Source organism: Sminthopsis crassicaudata, chromosome 4 (assembly GCF_048593235.1).
Source record: "Sminthopsis crassicaudata isolate SCR6 chromosome 4, ASM4859323v1, whole genome shotgun sequence".
Classification (NCBI taxonomy): domain Eukaryota; kingdom Metazoa; phylum Chordata; class Mammalia; order Dasyuromorphia; family Dasyuridae; genus Sminthopsis; species Sminthopsis crassicaudata.
Genome location: NC_133620.1, coordinates 433,480,866 through 433,508,826, shown reverse-complemented (window position 1 = coordinate 433,508,826; position 27,961 = coordinate 433,480,866). Strand labels below are relative to the sequence as shown.

Below are 27,961 nucleotides of genomic sequence, written 5' to 3'. Positions count from 1 at the left end.
TTAGTTGTGACATGGATGAAGGCGAGAGCTAGTGGGGATTGTTGGACCAAGTGAGAGGAAGAAGGGGAAGGAGCAGCAGAGAAGAAGCTAGGAAATAGACGCTGAAGATTAGAAAGGGGAGGGGATAACAGCGGGGTAATTTACAAGGTAGGATAGGAAAGGATTAAGGATTCATGTGGGAAATTTGGCCTTGGCAAATCCAAAGTGGATTTGGGGTGGGACTGGAAGATGTCGTACTGATGGGATAAGGTAAAATGAGGAGGGGGAGAAAGGTAGTTCTCATAAAAACACTTCGGGTTTTTTTTTTTGTTGTTGTTGTTTTTTCTTTTTTGAAACAAAGTATGAAATAAGGTCTGCCATGTAGAGGGTGAAGGATTATGTGTCAGGGATGATTGGAGGAGAGATGAGACATTATAGAATAGCTAGTGTAGAGAGTGGGATATAATAAATTGATGAGGAATGAGTAAAATGATTGCTTTGTGGCATTGAGAGCCCAATTGAGATTGGATTACAGAAATTGATGACAAACTGAATCAACATATTTTTGTGATTTTTCTCCAGTTACATTCAAAAGCACATGAATAGAAGATGGTGGGAATAATCCAGGATAGGGATTGAGCGAAGTAGGACACAGGGGCAACAGATTCAAGGGTAAATGATACTTGTAAAGTTGAACTGATTCACCAACAGGTCAAAATAGGGAAGAAAGGAGAAGATAGACAAGTGCAGGTGTCATAGTCTGGAAAAGAATGGAATGGTAGAAAGAATGGATATCATGATCATGTTAGAGAAGAATAGAGTTGAATGTTGTAAGACCTAGGGAAGGATGGAATTATAAAAGGTCATGACCTAGTAAAGAACCTGGAAGTAGAACACAACATCAGTAGTATGGCCATCTATCTTGGATAGCTGAGGTGAGATGTGGGAATAGGACATGGCAATTAATTAATTGAAAAGGTAAGGCAGTTAAGGAAGTATCTATATGCTAAAATTCTTTAGTATGAGGACAAGAGATGTGGTGGAGAGGAAAACAATGATCCAGGCACTGAATTCATTGAGATGGAAAAAAGAATGTCTGATAAAAAATAGGCTCTGAAGTATGTGATAAATTTGGGTCATGTACACCTTAAAGTACATGTATACAGAATAAATACAAAATAATTTAGAAGGTAGTTGGGATGGACACTAATAATTGTTGGAATTAGGAAAGCTTTTATATAGAAGAAGGTGCTTGAGCCTCTCAAAGCCAGAAATTCCCCACTTAGGAGAGTACTTCCTAAGCATGGGCAATATCCAAGGAAAGGGTACATAGGCAAGGAATCTAGTACCTTGTAGGGGACAAAAAAGGCCAGTTTGACTGGATCACTGAGTGAAGGAAGGAGGAAAATATAAGAAAGGAAACAAGCACTTAAGCACCTGCTGTTTGCCAGGCCCTGTGCTAAGCACTTTACAGAGATTTGATCCTCTCTAATACCGTGACTGGTGGGCAAGAAATGGAGACAGAAAGAGGTTAAGTGACTTGTTCAGGGTCATGTTGTTAGCAAGTGTTTTAAGGTCAAATTTGAACTCAGATCCTCCCAACTCCAGACCCAACATTTTAAATATGAATCACCTCGATGGAATACTAGGTTGAGACCAGACCGAAGAGTTTTAAAAGATAGGCCCAAAACCATCCCAGTAAAATACTGATTACTTGGGAGTTGGGAGATTAATTAAAAATGTAAATGACTAAACACCCATGATTTTTAAAAATTTACACTTGAGACTTTCTTTACATAAGCAGTATCAATATCTGTTGCTAAGATGAAGCTTAATAAGCTGTCAAGGCAGATTCAGAACTTAGAGCAGGTTATTCTTGGTTTATGTGGGAATTTGAGGAGTTTGACATTCACTATACAAAGATTAAGATGAAATGCAATACTTGTGGTGTAGTATGTGAACTGAAGCTATGGCCTTTCAACCCCTGTGCTCCTACAGCTGGGGTGGACTCCCTCCCCGGGAACCATGTCAAATTTCCCTACTGAAAAACCAGCCACAGACCTACCAAACAGGCTTATTCTGTCATCATTCTCCCTTTTGACCTTCCTGATTTACTGCAAGGCCAGCCAGGGACAGGACCCAAAAGCTGGGGTGCCCCTCACCAGACCCGATGACCCTCTCTCAGCTGCAACCTGTCTTGTGTTGACGTGTACGGGAACGAGCACCTCTGCGAGAATCCAGGCAGAAAGGAGGTGACTGGTTACATCCTCCTATCTCTGGTCCAGCTCTCCACTCCCTCCAGAAAGGTGTCCGGTAGGGAAGCTACAGTCATACCACGCTTTCAGAAACTACTTTGACATCTGGCATTATCCAGCCTTAAATTTGCTGAATGAAAACTGCTGAACACAATCCTTTTTAAGTAATAGGAAATAAAGTCATTTATCTAATGGGAAAAGGATATACTTTGAGAGATTGGCATCTATGTTTTTTGGAAATGATTATTAACAGGAAAGTAAAATGAAAGAATTAATATAGTAAAAGCCCACAAAATTTCACAAATTGGCCAATAGGCGCATCCATTTCTTTCCTGAATGTCAGGATGTGGATGGCATTTTTCTTACCATGACATGTGATTTTATTTTATTTTTTAAAATTAATTTTATAATTATAACATTTTTTGACAGTATATATGCATAGGTAATTTTTTACAACATTATCCCTTGTACTCCCTTCTGTACCAAATTTTCCCCTCCTTCCCTCCACCTCCTCCCCTAGATGGCAGGCAATCTCGTACATGTTAAACATGTTATAGTATATCCTAGATACAACATATATGTGCAGAACCGAATTTTGTTGTTGTTGTTGTTGTTGTTGTTGCAAAGGAAGAATTGGATTTAGTTGGTAAAAATAACCTGGGAAGAAAAACAAAAAATGCTCACAGTTTACACTCATTTCCCAGTGTTCCTTCTCTGGGTGTAGCTGATTCTGTCCATCATTGATCAATTAGAATTGGATTAGCTCTTCTCTATGTTGAAGATATCCACTTCCATCAGAATACATCCTCATACAGTATGATTGTTGAAGTGTATAATGATCTTCTGGTTCTGCTCATTTCACTCAGCATCAGTTGATGTAAGTCTCTCCAAGCCTCTCTCTATTCCTCCTGTTGGTCATTTTTTACAGAACAATAATATTCCATAACCTTCATATACCATAGTTTACCCAACCATTCTCCAATTCACGGGCATCCATTCATCTTCCAGTTTCTAGCCACTATGAAAAGAGCTGCCACAAACATTTTGGCACATACAGGTCCTTTTCCCTTCTTTAGTATTTCCTTGGGATATAAGCCCAGGAGTAGCACTGCTGGATCAAAGGGCATGCACATTTTGATAACTTTTTGGGCATAATTCCAGATTGTTCTCCAGAATGGTGGGATTCTTTCACAACTCTACCAACAATGCATCAGTGCATGACATGTGATTTTCATAGTTTCCTAATTATACAAGACTCTAGAAGTCATCTAGTTCAAGGCCCTCATCTCAGAGATGAATCAACAAAGGATCAAGTTCAGGGAATTGCCCAAGCTAAACAATAGCTGAGCTGATGTTCAAACCCAAGTCCTCTGACTTTAAATGAGCTCTACTTCCACTGCACAGTGCTGCTCAGGCACTCCCCAACAGATGGCATTCCCAAAGTCTGAAAGCAGCTTCTTCTCATGGGAAGCATCCCAAATGATGGTGAGGTACACAAGCCCATGGAGCAATTTGACTAGAATGGTCAAGGAGTGCTTTCTCTTAGCCCTTATTGTATGACGGTAGTTATAAGTCTAAAAGTCCAAGGATCCCTGAAGAAGATGGACTGGGCAGAAGTTCAGTGATTCTCCAAGCAATGTGGAATCTCACTGAGGATGACACTACCCAACAGAAACAGGAATTAGGAAAAGGGGTGAGTTTGGGAGAAAATACACAGGATGAGAATTTCTGACTTAGACTTCTTGATGCCACTATGATAAAAAGACAATGCTCCAGTCTCTATTTTGAGCTTCCATTGTTGTTTCTGGAAACTAGAAGGTCATACTACCTGCACAATCAAGGTTGGGAAAGAAGTTGTAGCTCCATTTTTAGACAGCTGGCAAGTGTCCTTGTTTTTCCTCTTTTTTGTTCCCAGACAAACCTTGGATGATTCCCACTGTCCACCACCTTTTCTCCTATACATGTGCTGATTAATGCAGCTGAAGAAAATTACACAACCATTCTTATTAGATCCACTATACATTTATGCTATATAATCTCAACCAGACCCTCACTGCAGCAAGGCAATTCTTCCACACAAATCTTATCAACTCATTATCCTGCTCTCTGCAGGGACTTTCCTAAATATTTTCATCCTTCTTCAAACCTCCCATGGATATTTCTTCCCACCATCTTACTTAAAACCCTGTCTCATATTTTAGATAAAAAAACTGAGGTTATTTACTGTGAGCTCCCTCTTCTCTCCTCTTCCCTTCTCATATTAGTCAGATTCCTTCTATCTCTTCCCTCACCCATCTCACAGGAAGAACCTTACACTTTACCTAGTCATACCCACACTTCCACTTGGAAAGTTGATGCCTTTCTATCCCATTTCTTCCAACAGTTTTCCTTCTCTGTCATTCCCACTCTCACCTATTTTCAGTCTTTCCTTGCCTCATTGTTGGCTCCAAGACCTCTGTTGAGGATTCTCAAATTTATCCATCCAAATTTATCAATCTTTCTACTAACCGCTAGTCTTTCATTTTGAATTGAATGTCGAGCAGACATGTTAAATTCAATATGTCTGAAACACAATTTATTATCTTTCTCTCTAAAGCCTGCCCTCTTCTTAACTTCTCTGTTACTGCAGAATTCACCACCATCCTCTCAGTCCCTCAGGCTCACAACCTAGGAGTCATCCTGGATCCCACACCATCCTTGATGTTTTCAAGGCTTATTGATTTCATATATGTTCCCTTCTCGCCTCCTAACACTCTTCCTTGTGTCTGTTTGCTTATGTCTCTCTCATTGGATTATGAGTTTCTTACCTTCCGGGACTGTCTTTTTCCTTTTATTGAATCTCTAGCTGCCTAGTACAGAATACTTCAAGCCTGGACTACCACAATTGCTGCTGGTAGGTCTGCCTGCCTCATGGCTCTCCCAACTCTAATCCAGTCTCCCTTTAGCCACCAAAATGATTTTTTTTTTTAAAGCAAAGATCTTTTCATGTCACACACACACACACACACTCTCTCTCTCTCTCTCTCTCTCTCTCTCTCTCTCTCTCTCTCTCTCTCTCACACACACACTCTTAAATAACTTAATAATACTTAATAAACTCCATACTTAATAAACTTGATCTCCAGGATCAAATTTCTAAATGCTCTTTTTGGCATTCAAAGCCTTTCATAATCCTCTCAACTGTCTAGTCTTCTTACATCTTACTCCCCCAACACATAGTCTCTGAGCCAGTGATATTGGTCTCCTGGAGGCTCTTCCACAAACAGAATACTTCATCTTTCTGACCGTTCTCCATTCCTTGAACACTCTACCTCTTTGTCTCTATCTATTGGCTTCCTGTGTTTCCTTTATCTAACTAAAATTCTGTCTTTTACAGGAAGCATTTCCCAACCTCCTTTAACTTTAATATCTTCCCTCTGTTATTTATGTCATATATATATATATATATGTTTATAGCTTATATGTTGTTTACTTGTTATCTCTCCCATTAGACTGTGAGCTCCTTTAAGGGTAGGGACTGTCTTGTACTTTTTATTGTTTCCCTAGCTTTAGCATAGGGCCTGGCACACAGAGCATTTTTAATAAAATGTTTATTGACTGACTTATGATTATAGAATTAGAATTGAAAAGGAGTTTTGAAGTTATTCATTGCCCTCTCCCCATTTAAGAGATGGAAAAACAGTCCTAGAGAAGCTAAATTAGTTGCCTAAGGTCACATGGGTAGTCAGAGCTGGGATTCAAAGGTCCACCCTTTCACTCCAAATGCAGCATTATATCACTGATAATTTTTGAAACTATTGTTTCAATCGTGATAGGATTGGAAACCAAATTACAAAAGGTTGAAAAGTGAACATTAAGTACCAGGAGGCCTTTTAGGCCGTCTTTTAGGGAGTTCAGGGCACTTGAAGGCATCCATGAGCACAAAATGTGAATGTTAAACTTGGAAGTAACTGTACATGTCATGTAGTCCAACTCCCTCTTTCTACAGAAGAGGAAGCTGAAAGGGGCAAGATAGGGGATCTTTCTTTTAAAACGGTGCCTTCCCCCACCATACCTCTTAGCTATTATGCTCCTATAGAAAAATGCCTCTTTTATACCTGTTCTAAAAATCTCATGAACCTAAGATCTTTTATCTTTGGTAATAAGATGTTATAACACATTGTATCTGTGTCTCAGAGGCCCTTCTTTGGAAAGAGAACTTTTAAATATGTTGTAAGAGTAATTAAATGAGAGGAAGCCTGCACTTGCTAATGTGCTAGGCAAGAAATACAGAAGTCCATCTCATTCAGAAGTACCTTTTTCATGGGACCATAAGCCCCAAGAGCGAGGCCTGAGGACAAAGGTCAGAAATTTGAGTTCTCACTTAAATGCTTTGCTAGGGACGAGGGATTGTCATTGAAACTGAGGAGATGTGGAAGAAAGAAGAAAAGCAAAACTCTGTAAAGAGGACTGCAGTAATTTCGCAGTAATTTCCAATTCCATGGAATCTATGGGACTGACTAGACAAACACCCTGGTGATCTGTTTGTCATCAGCTTATGTCACCAAATTATGGGAGAATGAGTTGATAGAACTATTACTATATTATGCTGTTTTCTCTAGTTAAGAAACCTGGATTAAAAAAAAAAAAAAGAATTTCACCTCTTGCCTATGGTATAGAAGCAAACAGAAGAAATTCACTCATTTAGGGAATGGGAAATGAAAATATTTCTTTTTAAAAAAATAATATATTTTTAAATTTTTTTATTATTAATTTTTATAATTATAACATTTTTTTTGACAGTACATATGCATAGGTAATTTTTTTTTTACAACATTATCCCTTGTACTCCCTCTGTTCCGAATTTTTTCCCCTCCTTCCTTCCACCCCCTCCCCTAGATGGCAGACATTCCCATAAATATTAAATAACTTATAGTATATCCTAGGTACGATATATATGTGCAGAACTGAATTTTGTTGTTGTTGTTGTTGCAAAGGAAGAATTGTATTCGGAAGGTAAAAATAATCTGGGAAGAAAAACAAACAAACAAAAAAATGCTAACAGTTTACACTCATTTCCCAGTGTTCCTTCTCTGGGTGTAGCTGTTTCGGTCCATCTTTGATCAATTGGAATTGGATTAGCTCTTCTCTATGTTGAAGATATCCACTTCCATCAGAATGCATCCTCATACAGTATCATTGTTGAAGTGTATAATGATCCCCTAGTTCTGCTCGTTTCACTCAGCATCAGTTGATGTAAGTCTCTCCAGGCCTCTCTCTATTCCTCCTGTTGGTCATTTCTTACAGAACAATAATATTCCATAACATTCATATACCATAATTTACCCAAACATTCTCCAACTGATGGACATCCATTCATCTTCCAGTTTCAGGTCACTGTATACAAAGAGGGCTGCCACAAACATTTTGGCACATACAGGTCCCTTTCCCTTTTTTAGTATTTCCTTGGGATATAAGCCCAGTAGTAGCACTGCTGGGTCAAAGGGTATGCACATTTTGATAACTTTTTGGGCATAATTCCAGATTGCTCTCCAGAATGGTTGGATTCTTTCACAACTCCACCAACAATGCATCAGTGTCCCAGTTAAAAAAAAATAATATTTTAAAATATCTTATTTTTTATATCGCTCCAATTTCCCCCTGTACCCTTCCCCTTTTCAGGAAGCTATCTCATGTAACATTAAAAAAAAAAAAAAAAAGAAGAAGAGGGAAAAGACAAAAGCTACAACAATAATAACCAACAAACTGACATTCATGCATCTCCCATCTCTGTAATGGAGGATAGAGAGACAATTTCCATTAGAATATTTCTAATATTTATTGTATTTCTTTCTTTCTTTCTTTCTTTCTTTCTTTCTTTCTTTCTTTCTTTCTTTCTTTCTTTCTTTCTTTGTTTCTTTGTTTCTTTCTTTCTTTCTTTCTTTCTTTCTTTCTTTCTTTCTTTCTTTCTTTCTTTCTTTCTTTCTTTCTTTCTTTCTTTCTTTCTTCCTTCCTTCCTTCCTTCCTTCCTTCCTTCCTTCCTTCTTTCTTTTTGATCTTATTGACATTATACTTTGTTTAGATTTCTGTAGGTGTTATTGAATATGCAGACTCAAGATGATTTTGCCCGGTTTCACAGTAGTTTTGGGGTTTGAGCCAAATGGTTATGGACTGAACCAAATGTACCCCCTCACAATCATGAATTCAGGTCTATGAAGACTTAGTGCTGGCTGACTCAAAGACAGTTCATTAAGCACATAGAATTGAAATGTGCATTGATCTGGAGATAATGATAGATGGATGGATATATATCTGAACAGAAATTTAGATAGGTTAGATGGATGGATGAATAGATAGATGGATATATATCTAAATAGATGTTAAGCTAGATTAGATAGACAGATAAATGGATATATATATGTATCTGAATAGATATTTAGGTAGGATAGATAGATAAATAGGTAAATGGATGGATATATGTATCTAGATAGAGATTTAGATTAGATTGATGGATAGATAGATATTTAAATATAGGTTAGATGTAGATTCAAATACAGATATAGATACCATGTATCTAGTATCATTCATAGAAATAAAAAGCTACTTTGTATTCATGACTTAGCTTTAACAACTTTGTGTAACCTTTGGCAAGCCTCTTCATCTCTCAATGCTCTAGACAAAGCTCTAAGGCCATCAGTTTCAAAGAAGATTCCAACCTGCACTGGTAGAGAGGGTTTCCTCACCTGGTAAATGAAATCTAGATCCAGTCCACATTCCTACCCTGACACTAACTTATACTAATATTAAGAAATTGCATTCACAGAAGAGTGATGAACAGGGTCATGGTTCAAAACAAACAAAAGAAATGCACACAGAAAGAGATAGATGGGGACAGAAGTGAAGACACAACTTGCATGGTAAGTACTTCCAGGGAAAAGGAATAAATCCAAGCTTTTTTGGAGCTGCTTTTCATAGAATGCATTGATGATCTTGATCTAATCCTCAGAAAAACTGAAAACTCAGAGGGAGGGAGAAAATGAGTCTTCCAAATCAAATTCAGAGTAAATTCACTTTTTTAGGGAGAGAAGGGAAAAAGGAAGAGACAGACATACAGAGATAGAAAGAAAGAGAAAGAGACAGATGAGAGAAAGAGAGAGAGAGAAGAGAGAAATAGACAAAGAGGAAGATAGAGATGCAGAAGGAGGGAGAAAGAGAGGGGAAGAAGAGAGGGAGAGAGAGAGATACATAGAGTCAGAAAAAGTCAGAAAAAGGGCTCTGCAACCCCTTCTCCAAGCCAGAAGCATCAGATGTAGGTGGGGAGGACAGAAAACTGCCTTTGTGCTAGAATTTTATACGTATCTCTCAAACAGTAAAACTATCATTGAAATCTCTTACTTTCCTGTGGGAGAAATGTGTTAGAAGTGTTCTTTCTTTGTTCTATCATATCTCTTTCTGTGCAGGCTTGGCCTTGCAACCAGTTGTTTCTTTTCTACATAAGCTGTAAGAAACATCAGCACAAGTATCTAAAACTTCAAGGACTAAGAGAAACTTAACTGTGTCAGGGAGAGAGGAACACCCTGTGTGCACACTTTGTGAACTGAGGTCAGGTTCTAGGACATTTCAAACTGATCTCAGTGTTTCTGCTAGGCTTAGTTCTAAGCACAGGTGCCTGAGAGAATAATAACCTATTTAGCACTGTGATATTTGCACAGCATTTATTAGACATTATTTATTTTGAGCCCTTCAACCACCTTGTGAAGTAAGTACTATAGATGAAATTTCCCCCATTTTATAGATAAGGACACTGAGGTTCAGAGAATTTAAGCAGTTTGTCCATGGTCATACAATTAGTCAATGTCAGGGACAGCACTGGAACCCAGACTATTGCTCCTTTTTGTGGTGACTAAGAATTGGAAACAAAGGGAGATCACTTGGGTATTGGCTAAATAAGCTGTGATATTTGTTGTGTATATTATTGCGCTATAAAAAATGACAAGCAGGATGTTTTCAGAAAAACCTGGAAAGACTTACATGAACTGATACAAAGTAAAGGCAGCAAAGAACCAGGAGAACATTGTACACAGTAATAGCAACATCGTTCACTGTGAATGACAGCTATTTTTAGCAAAACAATGATCTATGTTGTACACAACAACAAGATTATATGATGATCAACTCTGATGGACATGGCTCTTCTCAACAGCGAGGTGATTCAGGCCAGTTTCACCCTTTTTGTTGTTTGCTTGCATTTCGTTTTCTTTCTCATTTTTTCTTCTTTGATCTGATTTTTCTTGTGCAGCATGATAATTGTATAAATATGTACACATATATTGAATTGAACATATATTTTTTAACATATGTTGGATTACTTGTCATCTGGGGAGGGGTGGGGAGAAGGAGAGGGAAATTTGGAACACAAGGTTTTCAAGGGTCAATGTTGAAAAATTATCCATGCATATATTTCAGAAATAAAAAGTTTTGATAATTTTTTTAAAAAAATACAATGATCTAAGACAATCCCAAAGGACTAAGGGTAAAGCATATTACCCACCTCCAGAGAAGAACTGGTATTATGTGAATGTAGACTGAAACATATTACTTTTCATTTTCTTCCGTTATTTTCTTTTATTCTTTCATTCTTTCTTTTCTTTTATCCAAGTCTTCTTGTACAAAATGACTAATATGGAAATGTTTTACATGTTTGCAAATATATAGCTTACATCTGATTGCCTACTGTCACAGGGAAGGGGACTGGGAGGGAGAGAAGGAGGGATAGAATGGAACTCAACTTTTTTTTTTTTTATAAAAAGCTGATGTTAAGTTTCTTTAATTTGTAATTGGGGAATATGCATACATGCATGCATTACATATATACACACGTGTATGTGTATTGGTTCACTTAGCAGTTACAAGAACAGGAATTGTTAGAATATCAGATGTGATTGATCATTTTCTGTTGCAGAATGTCAGCTGTAGCTCCTGCTCTGAGACCAGTATCCCCTAAGAAATAAGGCAAATTAGATTCACAAATCCCAGTTCTAGGACTTTGCTGTGGCTGAAATTATTTAGAGCACAAAGGATTGTTGTTATGTGCCAAGCTCAGATCATGGCTTACTTCCTGGGCCTCAGCTCTGGACAAATATTTTCTCCCTAATATCTTAGCACATGATACTGGTCAGATAGGAAAGAAGTTGCTTCTACAGGGACCCCAAAGTTCATTTCTTTCTCAGGATGCTAAATGCCCAAACCTTTAAGGCAGTGCCATATGATTACTAGAATCTACGGGGGGTTGCCCTCTAGCAGCTTTAAGTGTATTTCTCTTCCAAGAACATGCTAAGCTGCATGATGATTCCACGAAGGTGGGACCTCTGAAGAGAAAGGAATTATTTACTAATTGTGGACTACCATGAAAACCTTTGTGTTTTCTGCCTTCTGTTTGTTTAATAAAATAAAGGCTGCCTTAAGCATTATTATTTTGAAAGTGTGAATGGGAAATGAGAACCCATTTACCCACTTCAGTGGAGACCTATCCATAAACTATGTTCTACTATTACCAGAGAAATTCCAGGATGGGAGAGAGCCAGAGAAAATATTCAAGGAATATAACTGTAGAGTGCTTTAGGAAAATCAGTTTGGAGGCTGAAAGGAAGATGGAGTGGGGAGAGACTTGTTCTTTTGTTGTTTAGTCAATCTAGTCACGTCGGACTCTTCATGACTTCATTTGGGGTTTTCTTGGCAAAGATACTGTATTGGTTTGCCATTTTCTTTTTCAGTTTATTTTACAGTTGAAGAAATCAAGACAAATAGAGCTAGGCAATTTGTCCAGGTACACATAGTTATTGCAATATTTCAGGTGCAAAGTGATGAATACTCCAGCAGAGTGGTGATGGTGTCAGAGGAGAGAAAGGAACGTGTTTGAGAAATATAATAAAGGTGAAATCAAAAGGCCTTAAACATCATATTGGATGGGGCGTAGGAAATGGTGAGATAATGAGAAGTCCAGGATGTTCAGTCTGTCAGCTTGTGAGAAGAGGAGGGTGAGAGTGCCCTCTACAGTAAGAGGGAAGACAGGAGGTAGAAAGATCGTGAGTTCAATTTAAGACATGAAAGGAGTATGTAAGGCTATGCGTCACCCTGGTAGCCACTGAGAATTGTTGTCCAGAAAATATTTAATGTCTAATAGCAACCAACAAATTAGCAGGTTGTGCCTAGTTTGGGAGTTTTATTGTCAATTCAGTGTTTAATTGTTGGCTAATCTCATGGTTAACTTCTGTGTGGAGTTGCTCATCTTGACCAAGTGCTGGGGCTGTCATGTAGTAGGAAAAGCACCTCACTTGGTGTCTGGGTATGAGTGGGACCCTGAGCCAATATCTCTCTGATCCTTTCATCTATAAAAACGGGGTAATCAATCCCTAAGCATTTATTTCACAGAGTGGTTGTGTGAATCAAATAGATTGTGCATGTAAAACACTTTGAAATCTTAAAGGGCTACATAAAAGTCAATTATTAGCCTCCATCACCTCATCTAATAGTAGATGCTTAATAAATGTAAATTGGATTGAATTGAGTATCTGATAAAAATATTTGCCAAGCTGAGCACTCTTTACTAATCCTTATAGCAGAGAAGATTCTACCCATTTTGGAAATGTTGTTTTGGGGAGTGAATTTTTTCTTTATAACTAAAAATTTTGCTAAGTGAAATTCCTGCCAAGACAGAACACCTATAATGAAAACCAAATGCACTTTAAAGACTAATGAATATATTGGCTCACACATACACACAAATACACACACACAAACAAAAACTAGCATAGAAACCTGTTCTCATGCTAGCAAACATTTAGAACCCTGAATTTTGTTATCTGGAACTTTTCAGAAATGTGAAAATTAAAAATTTATAAAATATAAGATTAAATATTAAAATAAAATAGAAATATTAAAAATACTCAGAAAAGGAAAAAAAAATTCAAAGCACATTTAAACAGAGGAGAAGAAATATGTAGGTTTGTATTCTAAATGCAACTTAATTCTAGCCATTCACAGGCACCAGAGCAAAGTCAGAGAGATCCTCCTACTTCACCTGTTTCTCTGTCAATTGCCTAACTCTTTAAATAGGCCCAGATCTCATCCCTCTTCTTTTAGCAGTAAAGGGTCAGGTTACAGGAGGCAAGACAAAATACTAAAATGAATGTCAGCATATTTAAAGGGTTCAGTCTGTCCTCCCTCCATTTGCTGTGCCTTTCTCTAGTACTACCCAGGAATCAGGGTCCCCAGCAACAATGCCACTGTTCAAAATTCCAGGTAGGTGAACCAAGGCTCTCCAAGGAATCTGCTTTGCACTGATATAAGGTTTAAAAATCTTCCATTACTTGTTCATGATAGCTCTGATAATCTTCGAGTTGGGTGCTCAACAATTGTTCTGATAACCTAGGCTGCAAGGGCAATCCTTGAAAAAGAACAAAGCATGTGCTCCAAGCGTGGACCAAGAGTGACTGAGAATCCCAGGACTAGAGTTGGATGGGGTACCAGGTGTCCTACACAGGTTTGCGTGATGCCCGAGTTAGAGAAAACTGTGTGCTTTTGGAATAAAGAGTCCTGGATGTGATCCCAAGAGACCTGGATGGGATTCTAGTCGCTATCACTTCATTTCTGGGTGGACACAAAAAAATCACTTAATTTAATTTAATTCCATTTCCTCTTCTATAAAACAAGGGAATTGGACTATATGACCTCAAAGGTCCCTTCTAATTCTAAACCTGTAATTTTATGATGGTAGTATAAGGAGACAGAACGAGGGCTTCCATAGCCCTTTCCAATTCTATGATTATGCCTTTAGTACTAGAAGTGGCTGAAAGCTGAAAGGATGGTGGGAAAATTAGCCTGAAGTTTTCATCCTGGTACTGCTTAATTGGACATCTAAGGGGGATAGTTTAAAGAGATGGATTAGAGAGGAAGAAATGGATGATGAGCAGCTTCCTGATCACCATGTTCTGAGGGAACTCTACATTCATTTAATGGTTTGGTTTTTTTTTTTTTTTTCATTTCATGAGTTGCCACAGCCATTGGATTCATCCCAAGAAGCTAGCCTGCCTACAGGATAAGGAGCCTCCCAGTCCCGTCTTAGGTGGCTGGTGCTCCAAAAGTAGACATAGCCTGTTGTTGGGATGTAATTGAAGTCTTTCTACCATGGCAGTGCCTTCTAGAGCTTACACTCCTCTGGCATGACGGTTGAGAACTCAGGGTTGCTTCTGTGCTACGCTGAGGCATCTGATTTGTCTAGAGATAGTAATTTGGCAACAAGCAGAGGAAATAAAGAGCAAGAGTAAATTCCACTATTTTTCATTGCACCAATCTACCCCGGTCTTTGTTCCAAAGAAACGAGTGACCACTCTAATTGTGATTTCTATAATTTGATCATACCATTTTTGTTTATTTATTTTATTTCTAACAGCTAAAGAAAAACGTGAGTATTGCGGATTCTTCCCCACCCCTACCCCCTTGACTTGCTGAAGTCCCAACAGGATGAATGAGCCTTGTGCAAACTCTTGATTCAGGATCATGGGTATTTTTTCAGCAGTGTTACAATGGTTCCTTACTTAAAATAAAACAGCAGCTGGCAAGTTGTATTAAAGAAAATAATCATCACAAATTGTAGCAAATAATAGCATTAATTTTCGGATATTTTGCAAGTGACTTAAAATGGAAAATTTCAAGTGAACTGTTTGGGAGAAGGATTTGATGTTGCAAAGTGAAACCATCTTCATCCAAAATCAGAGACATAAAACAGGGGTGAATTGGGTCCCGTCTTAACTAGCTCTCCGCTAATATTAGTTGCAAATTGGTTTTATTTGATCTGTTTTATAGTGAATCATCTCACCCAAGTGATGAAAGAGATTTCTCTTCTACTTTTTTCTTACTTTTCATGATAAAGATTCATCCAGGCTTTTCTCGAAGGCTTCAGAAAAGAAGGAATACACTGCCTCCTGAGGCAGGCCATGCAACCTCTAAATGTATCTAATTTGGGGAGGTTTTTTTGTTTTTTGTTTTTCCCAATATCAAAGCTAAATTTGCCTCTTGGTCACTTTGACCCATGGCTGCTGATGCTGCCCTCCAGAGGCCAACAGTAAGATTTAGCCTCTTCAAAGAATGCAAGGACCTTGTGCCTCTGGATCTCCAAGCTAAACCTGCAGCCTCTCCTCATATGGGATGGGTCCAAAGCCCTTTGCCATCCCAAGTGTCATTCCATATACACTCCAGCTTGTCAATGCCCTTTTTAATCTGCGTCATTCAAATTGAACATAATATTCCTAGTGTGGTCTTCACAAGACAAAGTACAGAAAGGGTCTCTTCCTTTCTTGTCCCAGCAAGCTCTAACTCTCTTAACACTCTCCCAGACCTTTTTTGGCTAACATATCACACAGCTGACTCATTAAGTTTGCTGTCTCTTCAATCCTCACCCCAATTCCTCAAATCTTTTTTCAGACAAACTGTTATCTAACTAACTCCATCCTATATTTGTGGAAATTATTTTTTTAATCTAAGTAAATGATTTTCTACTTATCCCTATTCAATTTCATCTTATCAGTTAACCCAATGCTCTAGCCTATCAATGCTTTTTTTTTGGGGGGGGGTGCTGTTCAGACTGTCATCCTATAACTTCTAGTTTAGAGTCACTTTCAAATCTCTTGAACAGGCTACGGATGCATTTCCCCAAGTTATTGATAAAAATAAAAATAAAAATCAATATTCCATAGGGCCAAGGACAGATTTTTTACTGGAGATCTCCTTCCGAACTGACTATTCCCAAGTTAAGAATTTCCTTATAGGTGGTAGCCCTATAATTTAGGCCTCTAAGGGATTTGTGGGTTGGTGAGAAAAGCACTGGCCTGACAGTCTAATCCTGGTTCTGCCACATAGCTGGGTGATGCTAGGCCTCTCTGCTTGGATTAAGTAATCACCAAGGTTCCTTATGGCTCTCAAATGATAGATTCCAAACTCTGCCATATTGCATACTAATTTTACTTATTTGCTAATAACTACTGCTGAAAAATAATGTATCATCCTGAATCTGTAGAGATCATTGATGTTGATTGCTGAATCAAATATCATCTCTTTTCTCTGTCTCTTTTAGAATTATTTGTGAAAGGAAAGGAAAGTTGTTGAATAAAAAACAAGGCTAAGATCATGTGTGTGATCCACCAAAACAATCAATTACGTTCATGAAAAAAAAATTATCAGTTAAACCATATTTTTGACCTTCTAGTGATTGCCGGTAGGATAGCTAAGTTTCTCCTAATTCCATAGACTAGAGTATCACTCTGTGGATATAGGTGTGTAAAATAATCTTAGAACTTGAAATATTTTTATAAGTATAGCTGTCAGGGAAGAGCTGACTATGTGAGAAGGATCAACAACTGCCCCAAGTGTAGCTTGGTATCTGACACTTGTGCAGGGTCTATTTCTGTTATGTCAGGAAATTCTGTTGCAAAGGCACTACTCCAGCATGAGAATCCATCTGCACCACCATTACTAATGTCCCATACCACATCCATGTTATCTATTAACTTCCTGTTTAAGTTGCATGTGCTTTGGAGTGATATGGTAGGATTTGCATTGTCCTGGGGAAACCTGTTGGAAATTCTCTTTTTTCATTGAATCTACCTTCTTTTGTATTTTCTGGGAGTTGAAAAAAATTGCAAGCTGTTTTCTCCTTGTTTGGGGATTTCTGCCTGCTGTGCTTGGATTTGTAGAAACTTTTTCAATGCTGCTGAGCTTTAGAAAGCAAAAAAAAGGAGCAAGAAACAGACACAGGCAGAAACAGAATGCGGCAGAGAGAGAAAGACTAAGAGACAGAGACAGAGAAAAGGAGACAATGAAAGACAGAGACACAGAGATCCAGAGACAGAAACAGAAACAGAAACAAAGACAAAGACAGAGACCGAGACAGACCGAGACAGAGAGACAGAAATAGAAACAGAGACAAAGAAAGAGACAGAGATAACACAGAAATAGAGAGAGACAGAGAGATATGGATAGAAGGTCAGCCCCAGAGTCAGGAAGGTCTGGGTTCAGCCCCTCTTTCCGACATATTGATTGTGGGACCATATACAAGCCACTTAGCCTTTTTGGTGCCCATAGGCAACTCTCTAAGACTATAAGTTATTGAGGAATTGCTGGATATGTATCAGGAGAAAGAATTTCTACACTGGGATGTCTCTATAAAAGAAATGAAAAAGAGAAAAAAAATGAAATAAACAGACTATAGAAATGCAGCCAAAACATTGATCTGTTCTATTAACTTGGCCATGACCACAGGGCAGGTCAAAACTGAGCATAAATATGAGTGAAGCTAAAGTTGGTTACTGTCATGTCATGGACCCATTATTCTGCTAATACCTTCCAAAGCAAGCTGTCTATCACTACCTCAAATACATTATTTTCTTCATTTATTTGAATATAATTTGATTCTCTCTACTGAATGTTATAACTACAGCTAATGGACAAAGAAATTAGAAATGAAAGTGGAAAAGCAGATAATAAGTAGGCTTTTATATAACATTCCTAGGCTCTTTTGCTATAACCTCCTAAAGGGCTGTGTAGACATTGCTAGGGAGTATGTCTCCTTGGCCATTTTATCATTTACTTACTCATGCTGAAGGCAATTTCTCCATCATCTGTCATTATAATAACAGCTAACTCACTGTCTGCCATTCTCATCATTGCTACCCACCTCTACCAGAAGCAGCAATTTATTGAAGGTATTCTAAAGAAGGGTTCAGTATAGAGCCCTTCAAGCAACCAAGGTCCCTGGCTATTGATGAACTATTAGTGGGATGAATAAAACTGAAAAGAGACAGATGGAGGGATTTGGATTTGGAACCGAAGGATCTTTTTCCAATCCTCTGTGTGATCTTGGACTGGACGTGTCATCACTCTGGTTCTTAATTTCCCTCTCTGTAAAATGAGAGAGTTGGATTGATGTTCTCTAAAGGCCTTTAAGTACACTGTTCTTAATGTATGATACCACAAGAGAAGTCAATTGTAGATCTCAAGCAGCACAGGCAATGAGTCCTTTCAAGATCAGTTAGTACGGATATGGCCCATAATTATCATCTTGTGGGACCTTTTATCCAACAGATCTGATTGCTAGGGACCTTGGTTTTATCCTTTGCAAAGTTAGTGTCCATTCCCCTATTTTAACAATGAGGAAATCAAGTTTTTTATAAGGAAATTGACTTGTCAAGGTCACCTATCAAATATATTAGCATAAAGCCCCAACTCTGGGCTCCTCTAGGTCTGTACCCAACACAGAGAAGTTGGCTCTGAGCTTTGGATGGTGAACCCAAGAGCATCCCTAGTGTGCAGAGGTCTGAGGAATGCCAGGAGTGCCCCATCTGGAACAAAGGGAGAAAGGACCAAATTTAAATGCCAAGAGGCCCCCTCATCAGCAACTTTCAAATCTTTCACAATGGAGGAGCTACAGTGGATTAAGAACCCAAGGAAATTAGACATCCTACCCCTAAGTCAGAGGGTTCAAGTCCTAGCTCAGTCTCTCAGCTTGGACAACACTGTTTATCCCGCTGGGCCTCCATCAGGTTATCTGTAAATGGGAAGACTGAATTAGATTATTCTTAAATACTTTGAGATTTAAAAGCCTGTGAACTATATTACATAGAAAAGTACCTCAACTTTAAAAGGATTGGTGAATATTAACAGTTGAGTTGTTCTGTGTTCTTGGGCCCCAAGCAAAAAGCTGTAGATCCCCTGTAACAATTCCTTTGCCTTGCACCATGACCAGACTTGGAACTAGCATAGGGTGTCTGGAGGAATGTGCCTTGGATGCCAACAGGGAAGATGGGAGTGGCGTTGCATTATTCCTCCTATCTGGCAGTCTGTGTGGGATGTAGGTTCCTAACCTAGGGAGCAGACATCCTTTCTTCTCTCCTCCCCAGCAACTTCTCAACCACCTTCTCCTTCCAACTGCTCCCATATTCACCCCCAAGTTTGCAAAACTCTCATATCTCTCTCCCAGAGCCCCTTCCCACTGGGGGAGAATAGAGTTCCTCCACCTCACTTCTCATCCCTCTAGATGTCTCCTGGCCCAGGCATCAGGAAGGAAGGGGCTCTCTGCCAGCTGCACTGACTGCCTCTGCTCCCTTCTCTTGGTTAAACAGCTTTAGTCCTCCCTGTCACTCTCCTCTCCTTTCTTTCCTTTCCATGGGGCCCTCAAGAGTTTTCCTCTACTGTGGTACAGCAGGGGGAAAATGCAGAATTTAGGATTTGAGGAAGAGTTTTTGAATCCTGGCTTAAAGCCATTTCATTTCTCTTGGCCTCAGTTTCCCCATTTTTAAATGATGTAAAACTACATGATCTCCAAAGTCCTTTACAGTTCTAAATGTATGACTGCATGATCCTTGATCTTTCCTTCTCTTGTCATTTTTTTTAAATGAAACTCACTGATATGACTCTTTTCAGCCACATCTCTTCCCATCCTCTCAAAGTCTGGTTGTGCATTCTCATACCCACTGACCCAGAAGACTAGGAGAAGCATTCAATCCCTTTGCCACCATTATTTAGCAACAACTTCTCCAATAAAGTTCACTCCCTGATGTCCTGGTCATTGTCACTATCATCTAAGGACATCCAGTTTATTCTCCCTCCTCTGAAATATTGCCTTCTAATCCTTTTTCTCCACTCCAATCTCTTCCCTTTTCAAACACCCTGACCTCCTAGTTTCTTGACCTTTGCAAGTCTCATGATCTATGGTGCCATTCTATCTTAACCAAATATATGCCTTAGACACCTACCCATTCTCCTCTCCAGCCCCAATGAAGGGTACTCCAGAATCTCTGCCATTCTCATGACAGCCACATATTCAATAAAGGGTAGAGATTGCTGGGAGAGTTCCACATTAATACATGAAAACTTCTTTTAAAGCAATGGATGATGCAACGCGAAGCTTTGCAGAAAAAGTTTTTGCTTCTGAAGTCAAAGATGAGGGAGGCCGCCATGAGCTTTCACCATTTGATGTGGATGAGATTTGCCCAATTTCTCTACGGGAGATGCAAGAACATATATTCCACCTGGAGACCCTATCCATCACCACTGAAGGAAAGAGGTAAAATGTGGTTTGTACATAGTAGGAGCTTAATAAATATTTGATGAATGGATAAGTGGATTTGCATATCAAATAATAGAGCATTTACTTGTATTTACTTAAATGTAAGCTGCTAGAAGTCAGGGATTGTTTTTCAAATTAAATCAGAATTGTAAGTACCTAGAAGAACTCTTTATTTATTTTTTTTACTTTCTTTTTTTTTTAATTTAGAATTTTTTTTCACAGTATAAATGCATGAGTAATTTTTTAATAATATTATCCCTTGTATTCATTTTTCCAAATTATCCCCCCCCTCCCTTCATACCCTCCCCCCGATGACAGGCAATCCCATACATTTTACATGTGCTACAATAAAACCTAGATACAATATATGTGTGTAAATACCATTTTCTTGTTGCACATGAAGTATTAGATTCCGAAGGTATAAGTAACCTGGGTAGAAAGACAGTAATGCTAACAATTTACATTCACTAGAAGAACTCTTTAAGCAAAACAGGCACTTAATGATTTATCTTATACTGATCATTTAGTTTTTATACACATACATAGCAATATAGGTAAATATTTCCCAAAGTGGATTTTAAGCATTTTTCTTCTTCCAAGAATAGGAAGAAGCGTTTCCAGGGCCGGAAGACAGTTAATTTGTCTGTTCCACATAGTGAAACATCATCAACCAAACTGTCTAACATTGAGGAGTACATTTCTTCATCTCCAGTCTATCAAACTGTGCCAGATTTCCAGAGAGTACAGATCACAGGAGACTATGCCTCTGGGGTGAGCTGATATATTTCCTCATGGGTTCCTTGGTGCTTCTCTCCCAGCTCCCCTTTCTTTCCTGTCCCTATTACTTTGGCTTCCTTTCTGTCCTGATGTCCCGGGTCATGATATTATGGTATTATTTAGAGCTGAGTAATGTCTTATGCTTTTCAAAACATTTTACATCTCTTCATTTATTTGTCTGGAGAAAACTGGGTAGGAGAAGTTCTACAGAGTAGACTGGCAGAAGGCTATAGACAGACACCAAAAAAGTAAAAATATTCCTCCCTGGGTGCAGCAAGCAACCTGATTCTAGCAAGGAGATATGATGCAAGAATGGGGGTGATAGGAGTGGGCAGCACTGTAACATGGGGCCAGAGGTAGGTTGAAACAACTGACCATAGGTGAGTGAATTGTTTGGGACTGACTCCTTACCCAGTCATGACTTCCTACCAACAAAAGCTAAAAGGTTTCTTGGATCTTGTTCAAAATAAAAATCAAATGAGATATTTGTAAAGCACTTAGCACAGTATCTGGCACATAGTAGGCACTTAATAGATGTGTGTTCTCTTTCTCTTCCTTTTCCTTATCCCTTGTACAAAAGGTAGTATTCTGGAGTCTCTCACTTGTGAGATATGTGGTCCAAGGTCCAAGCCCTCTTCCTGAGAGTTCCCTCCCCATGTTGAATGTGCTTGTTCTGAGTACATTTTGTAGTGCTTACTCCAAGCACAAGATTGCTGGTTACCCTTCTGGATGTAGGTCATTGTAGAGAACTTTCCAAAGAAAACGGAGAAATTGGATGAGCTAAGGACAAAAAATAAAATAAAATTGACAGAGACAGAGAGAGAATCGAAGCTGCTGTTCCTTGACAGAAAGTCCTCCCTTGTTTCTCTGGAGATGCTTAAAGCATTTAGCTACTTGGAACAGAATTTAATATGATGTGAGGGTTGGTGAATTCTTGGCTCAGGGAACCTGACCTATTTCTGCAGCCCAAAACAGTTGCCCTACTAATAAATCTCTGTCACTGAGACGATCACCATCAGCAAATTGGTGAAACTAAAGTTCAGCAGCCAGTGTCCTCTCTAAATATAGTTTTTATGACCAGCCCCAAAACCTCTTCTCATGTAACTCTTTGTTATTGGGCTCAGGGGAGCATACACAAAAGATAATTGGGAGTCCTAATGATGAAACGCACCCCATTATACTACTTGTTCATAGGGGAGAAGAAGGGTTGGGGGCAAGGATGAATTTTATTGGTTTATATGGGATAGTTAAATGGAATTTTAGTGGTAAAGAGTAGATTTGTTTGTAGGGAAGCAGAGATCCTCCAAACTCAAGATCTCCAAAGTCCAGCTAAATGGATTCATGTAACTTTACAGTCTCAGTTAGTTGAATTGTAAAATGAGGAGGCTAGATTGGATGTCCAAGGTTCTTCTCAGTTCCAAGCTAAGATCTCATAATCTTATAAATTTAGAAACAGGTGTCTCCCACAAAGGAGAAGAAGTAGCCAGAGAACAGAAGTGGGACGGGAAAGTGTGAGGATGGATTAGTAAGAAATAAGGTAGAGGCACGGAGACCTATGTCTTAGAGACTTAATGAATCCTATATGGAGAAAGAGAATAGTATGATTTTTTAAAAAATAGTATACTGTTCTGGAAAACAGGAGTGGTAAAATGTTAGCTTCTTGAATCCAGAAACTGTCTCACTCTGGTGCTAAGCACAGTTCCTGGCATATATAAAGGTATTTAATTAATAAATGCTTGTTAATTGATTGAGTTTCTGTTCCATTTGAACTACTGTCGAATATTAGAGAATTAAGACAAAGGGATTCGTCTTAGTTTTGTAATCGTAAAGATGAGGAGGGGGAGAGAAGGAAAGATAGAAATAAAGACATTCAGAGAGAGAGAGAGAGAGAGAGAGAGACAGAGAGAGAGAGAGAGAGACAGAGAGAGAGAGAGAAGGGAAGAGAGACAAGAGATAGATAGAAAAACGCAAACAGAATTTAGGGGACAGAAGATATGGAGGAACCAGGAGAGAGGGAGAAAAGCAAACAATATAGGGTTGACTGAAGGCTGAAACAGGATAGAACTAAGAGAAGATGGGCTAGTCAGCCAAGGGTCTGACTGGGAACACTAGCAGAAGAATAAGGTCAGAACACAATCGCTACCTACATCCAGGGGTGTGTGGAGTTCATTCTGCTGAGAACTGTTAAAATTTCAATTATGAGCATTTATTCCTTGGAAATCCAGCAAATAATACAAATCAGGGATTAGTTTGTTGTTTTTATTGTCCAGACTTTAAAAATTGATAGAAAAAATGTTAAGAATGCAAATTAAACTTAAAAGTGTACTATACTTTCATTTCACACCCTTCACCCCAGCCCCAAAAGTTAGTTGTTAAACATTTACTAGCAACACCACTCTGGGTTACTTCCCAATTTGGATGGGCTTTGACCCTAATACTAAGGGATTTTGTCTTTAGGTTACAGTAGAAGATTTTGAAGAAGTCTGCAGAGGTTTGTACCGAGCTCTGTGTATCCGGAAAAAATATATGCAGCAGTCATTTCAGAGGTTCCCCAAGACTCCTTCCAAATATCTAAGGAGCATTGAAGGGACTCATTGGAAAGCAGATGAAAGCTTTTATCCAGGTAACTGATTCTCCTGTGTGTCAGTATGCCATCGAGTCATGATGTGGTACATGTGAGAACTCCCTCTTTTCACCAGCAAATTGAATTTTAGGATTGAAATTGAAATTAGGATTAGGAAAGTTAGTTGAAGCTCAGAGAGATTTTGTCACTTGACCATGGTATCATATAGTTAGTGTCAGAGGCAGGACCTGTACCCAGAGCCCCCTCACCCCCAATCCAGAGCTCTACCTCCTATTCTATAATGTCAATTGTTTCAATGAGTATGGAAGGAGGAAGCCACCAGATTTAGCTGATACTAGTCATAAATCCATCTTGAATTACAGTATTGAAACTAAATCTTAAATTGTGAGCCATATTCCTTGTAGGAATTCTATAAACTATGGAGATCTATAAACTAGAAAAGTTCCCTGGCTGGGTACCAGTCACTCAGGCTCATGGAACCTGCCCACAATCAGATGTGTTCCTATGCCATCTACCTCACTACCCCCCACGGGGGTTTTTGTTTTTTAAAAAATGCTACTGTACCTCTCTTTAATGGATAGAGCACTGGCCCTGGAATCAGGAGGACCAGAGTTCAAATATGGCTTTAGACACTCAGTGGCTATGTGACGCTGGGTAAGTCATTTAACCTCAATTAAAGGAAATGGCAAATCTGTGCCAAGGAAAACCCCATGGGACAAAGTCTATCCAAGGAGCCATGTGGAGTCTGACAGGACTGAACACCCACACAACAACAATGGTAGTTGGCATAGTGTGGGGCTTGAAGTCAAAAAAGACTGGGGTTTGAATCCTATCTTTAACATTCATTTGCTTTGTGACCCTCATGAAATGACTTCCCATCTTTTCGCCTCCTGTAACTATGACTTTTCCACTTAGATCTCACAGCAAGCTTTCCCCTTGCTGATGGAATCACAGATCCCTATCCCATGGTTAATTGATCTTAGCAAGTCTCTGAAGGATCAGCAGCAGGGAATACTATTTTGGCAATAGTAGCTGAAATCCAGGTGGATTAAAATAATATATATTCTCTTCTTAGGGTCAGCATGTTTATGTAGCTGCCATCACCTTGTTTTTTGAACTGCCTATCCTCTGTTTGCAATCTAGGCAGGCAAAAAGCTTTTTTTTTTCTTTTCTTTTGAGTGCTTACTTTGTGCCAGAGCACCTGGAATACAGCTATCTGCAAAAAGAAAATCAGTGCAGCCCTCAAGGAGCTTACATTCAAATGGGGAAAGAAAAAAGAGCTGATAAAGTAGAGGATGGGGTAACCATTTAGAAATATGATGTCAAAGTCAGGGAGGGGATTCTACTCGACTCCTTCCTTACATATGATCTCCAGGTTGTTGGGCAGTTTGGGGATATCTTTAAAAGACTCTTCCAGTGCCATATTCTGTGTGAAACATAACCTGCTCCTTGAAACTAGTGGTACCCTCCCCTGCCCAATAGAATGGAAGTTATATGAAGGTAGAAACTATACAACTATACAAAGATATACAATAAACACTTTGGGATTTGTGTCCCCAGTGTCCAACATAATGCCTGGAACCTAATAGATACCTAATAAATGCTCCTTGATTGACTCATTGATTTTCTTCGTGGTTACTATAGATGAGGGGATTATATATATATATATATATATATATATATATATATATATATATATATATATATATATATATATATATATACATATACACACTATAGATTTATAATTTTATTCACAGAAGATTATAATTTTCCCATAGGGTTTTACAGTATAGGACAAAGGAATTTAAAATTTATCTTCCAAAATAGATTCTATTTTCTGAATCTTCATCAGTAATCCTAATGTTTAAAGAAGCGAATGTATGCATATTTATATTTAACACTGGAAAGAAAACATTTAAAACTGGAAAGAATTTAAAGATTCTTACTTTAAAATCTTTAAATCTCTTTCTGTGGTTTTAATTGTATCATGTCAGTTTCTGAAATTGGAAGCATCCCTTAGGCAAGAATAAAGTTGAACAGAAGATTCCTTCCTTGAAAATTTTTTTTTTAAATTAAGGAATAGAAACAGATGTTTATAGATACTAAAATCTTATTAATTTAAATGAATCTGGAGGAAAACTAGTCAGAAAAAAGTTTTTAAAATATGAACTTTTGAGAAGATAGTTTTATTAATTTCAAAGGTATACATTAAATTGATAGGATAACAAAAAATCAGTCCTTTGTGACATGTTCTGATGAACATATAGAAATTATCTGTAATGAACATATGAGTGCTTTTATATAAATAGTCCCTTCTGAAGTGCCCTGAACAACAAATAACAATTATTCTCCTAAATAGGTAAAATAAAATCTTTTTTAAAAGATAATTTTGTTCATCCTTTTCCCATACCTACTTGAATGTCATCTTCACCCAATTTTGATCTGAATACTACCAAATTCTGAGTGAATGAGGTCCATATAAAGGAGATTTTTCTCTATTTAATCTCATGATCTTTCTTACATGGTCATTAATGCTGATGGTATATTTTTATATGTGTTTCATTGAAAAAGTGTTTACTCCTCCCCCGAAGAAAGGAGAAGACCCTTTCCAAAAAGATGATCTTCCTGAAAACCTGGGTTATCATTTCAAGATGAAAGATGGTATTGTTTATTGCTATGCTAATGAAGCCGCTGCCAGCAAAGAGGAACCTGTACCTCTCCCCTACCCAAATCTGGACACTTTCTTAGATGATATGAATTTTCTACTTGCTTTAATTGCCCAAGGACCTGTGTAAGTGTTATTCTCCTAGACATTTCCTGATTACAAAAATGGTCCCCAGTCCCATCTGTGTTCCCAGAACTTAGCACAATGCCCACTCCATCTATCTCATCTGAGCTGTAAGTAGGAATCTTTGCCCTTGGGTCAGTGATACAAGTCACATGGAGGGCCGGTAGCTCAAGTTGTTCTCTGTGGAGGGAAACCGAGGGGCTGGGAACAGGTGGCTAAGATAAGGCGTTCACTCCAGCACCTGGTAACTTCCTGTCTTACCTAATTACTCTTACTGATGAGGTGCTAGAAAGTTGGAGTGGTGCAATGGGTATTCACAAGAAAAGCTGGGGCAAGGTCCTGTTTCTGAGATATAGTGACCGGGTGATCCTGGATCTCTGGGTATCCCCAAGTAACTCTCAGACTCTTTTAGTTCCAGAGAAATTGAAGATCTATATTGGTAGAGAGAGGGCAGCTGGGCGATATAATGAATAGAGCACAGGGTTTCTAGTTCAAATTCAGCCTCAGACTTACTAACTGTATGACCCTGGGCAAGTAACTTAACCCTGTTTGCCTCAGTTTCCATATCTGTAAAGTGACCTGGAGAAGGAAATAGCAAACTGCTCTTTGCCAAAAATAAACAAACTCAAATGGGATCATGGAGAGATGCTCATGTCTAAAAAAACAATAATATCAGTAGAGGGAGCCCTTCATAGGAAGTGCCCCATACGAGTGAGTTTGTAGGTCCAGAACCAAGAATAAAATAAAAGATTCCAAGCTCCAGTGCTTCTATGATGCTAAAGTGATAGCTCTGTCAGTACCCTTTAAATATGGCCTCCTGGAATAAAGACACAGTTGCCCCATTCTACTTATGACTCTGTGTGACATTAGCATGCCTTCTTTTCTGAGAAATAAAACCTTAAAGACTAACAGGATCATAGATGGAAGGTACCTTAAGAGTCACCCAGTCCAACTCCTTTATCTGATGGAAGAAAAATCAGACCCAGATTGGTTATACGGCTCATCCAAAGTCACAAAGGCAATAGTTTCCTTTGCAGGCTGAAACTAGATCACTGCACTATGCTGCTTCTCAAAAGGAAGTGAACTCTCAGACCATGGCCCAGAACCATCCTTAGCATTGTGCTCTAACCAAGTTAGTACCTCCATCAAAGAGGATACAGCATAGATGGAAATGTCTTTAAGAATGTTTTTTTTCTCATTTATTCATGAGTTAGGTCTTGAAGATTTTAAATAATATCTAGATATGCTGGAATTTTAAAATATAATTGATAATCCTTTTCTCATCTTGTTTTTTTTTTTTTTTTTTTTTTTTTTTTTTTTTAGCAAAACCTATACCCACCGACGCCTGAAGTTCCTGTCATCCAAGTTTCAGGTCCATGAAATGCTCAATGAAATGGATGAATTAAAGGAACTGAAGAACAACCCCCATCGAGACTTCTACAACTGCAGGAAGGTAAAGTAGGGAGGAGTTCTGG

The 27,961-nt window shown here is 38.5% G+C and overlaps 1 protein-coding gene across 3 annotated transcripts in view; it reads left to right on the top strand.

Moving 5' to 3' along the window:
• The first annotated feature begins 857 nt into the window (after positions 1-857).
• Positions 858-27,961, top strand: part of AMPD1 (adenosine monophosphate deaminase 1) — a 40,108-nt gene continuing 13,004 nt past the window's right edge. The window contains exons 1-7 of one of the 3 annotated variants that reach the window (XM_074263135.1): positions 875-957; positions 2,106-2,292; positions 20,151-20,331; positions 20,940-21,105; positions 23,569-23,734; positions 26,270-26,489; positions 27,810-27,939. In XM_074263135.1, coding sequence (XP_074119236.1) covers positions 20,153-20,331; positions 20,940-21,105; positions 23,569-23,734; positions 26,270-26,489; positions 27,810-27,939 — 861 coding nt within the window. In that variant the 5' untranslated portion in view covers positions 875-957; positions 2,106-2,292; positions 20,151-20,152. Of the gene's footprint in view, positions 958-2,105; positions 2,293-13,430; positions 13,515-20,150; positions 20,332-20,939; positions 21,106-23,568; positions 23,735-26,269; positions 26,490-27,809; positions 27,940-27,961 lie in introns of those variants that run through there. The other 2 variants (XM_074263134.1, XM_074263133.1) reach the window with 2 other exon arrangements.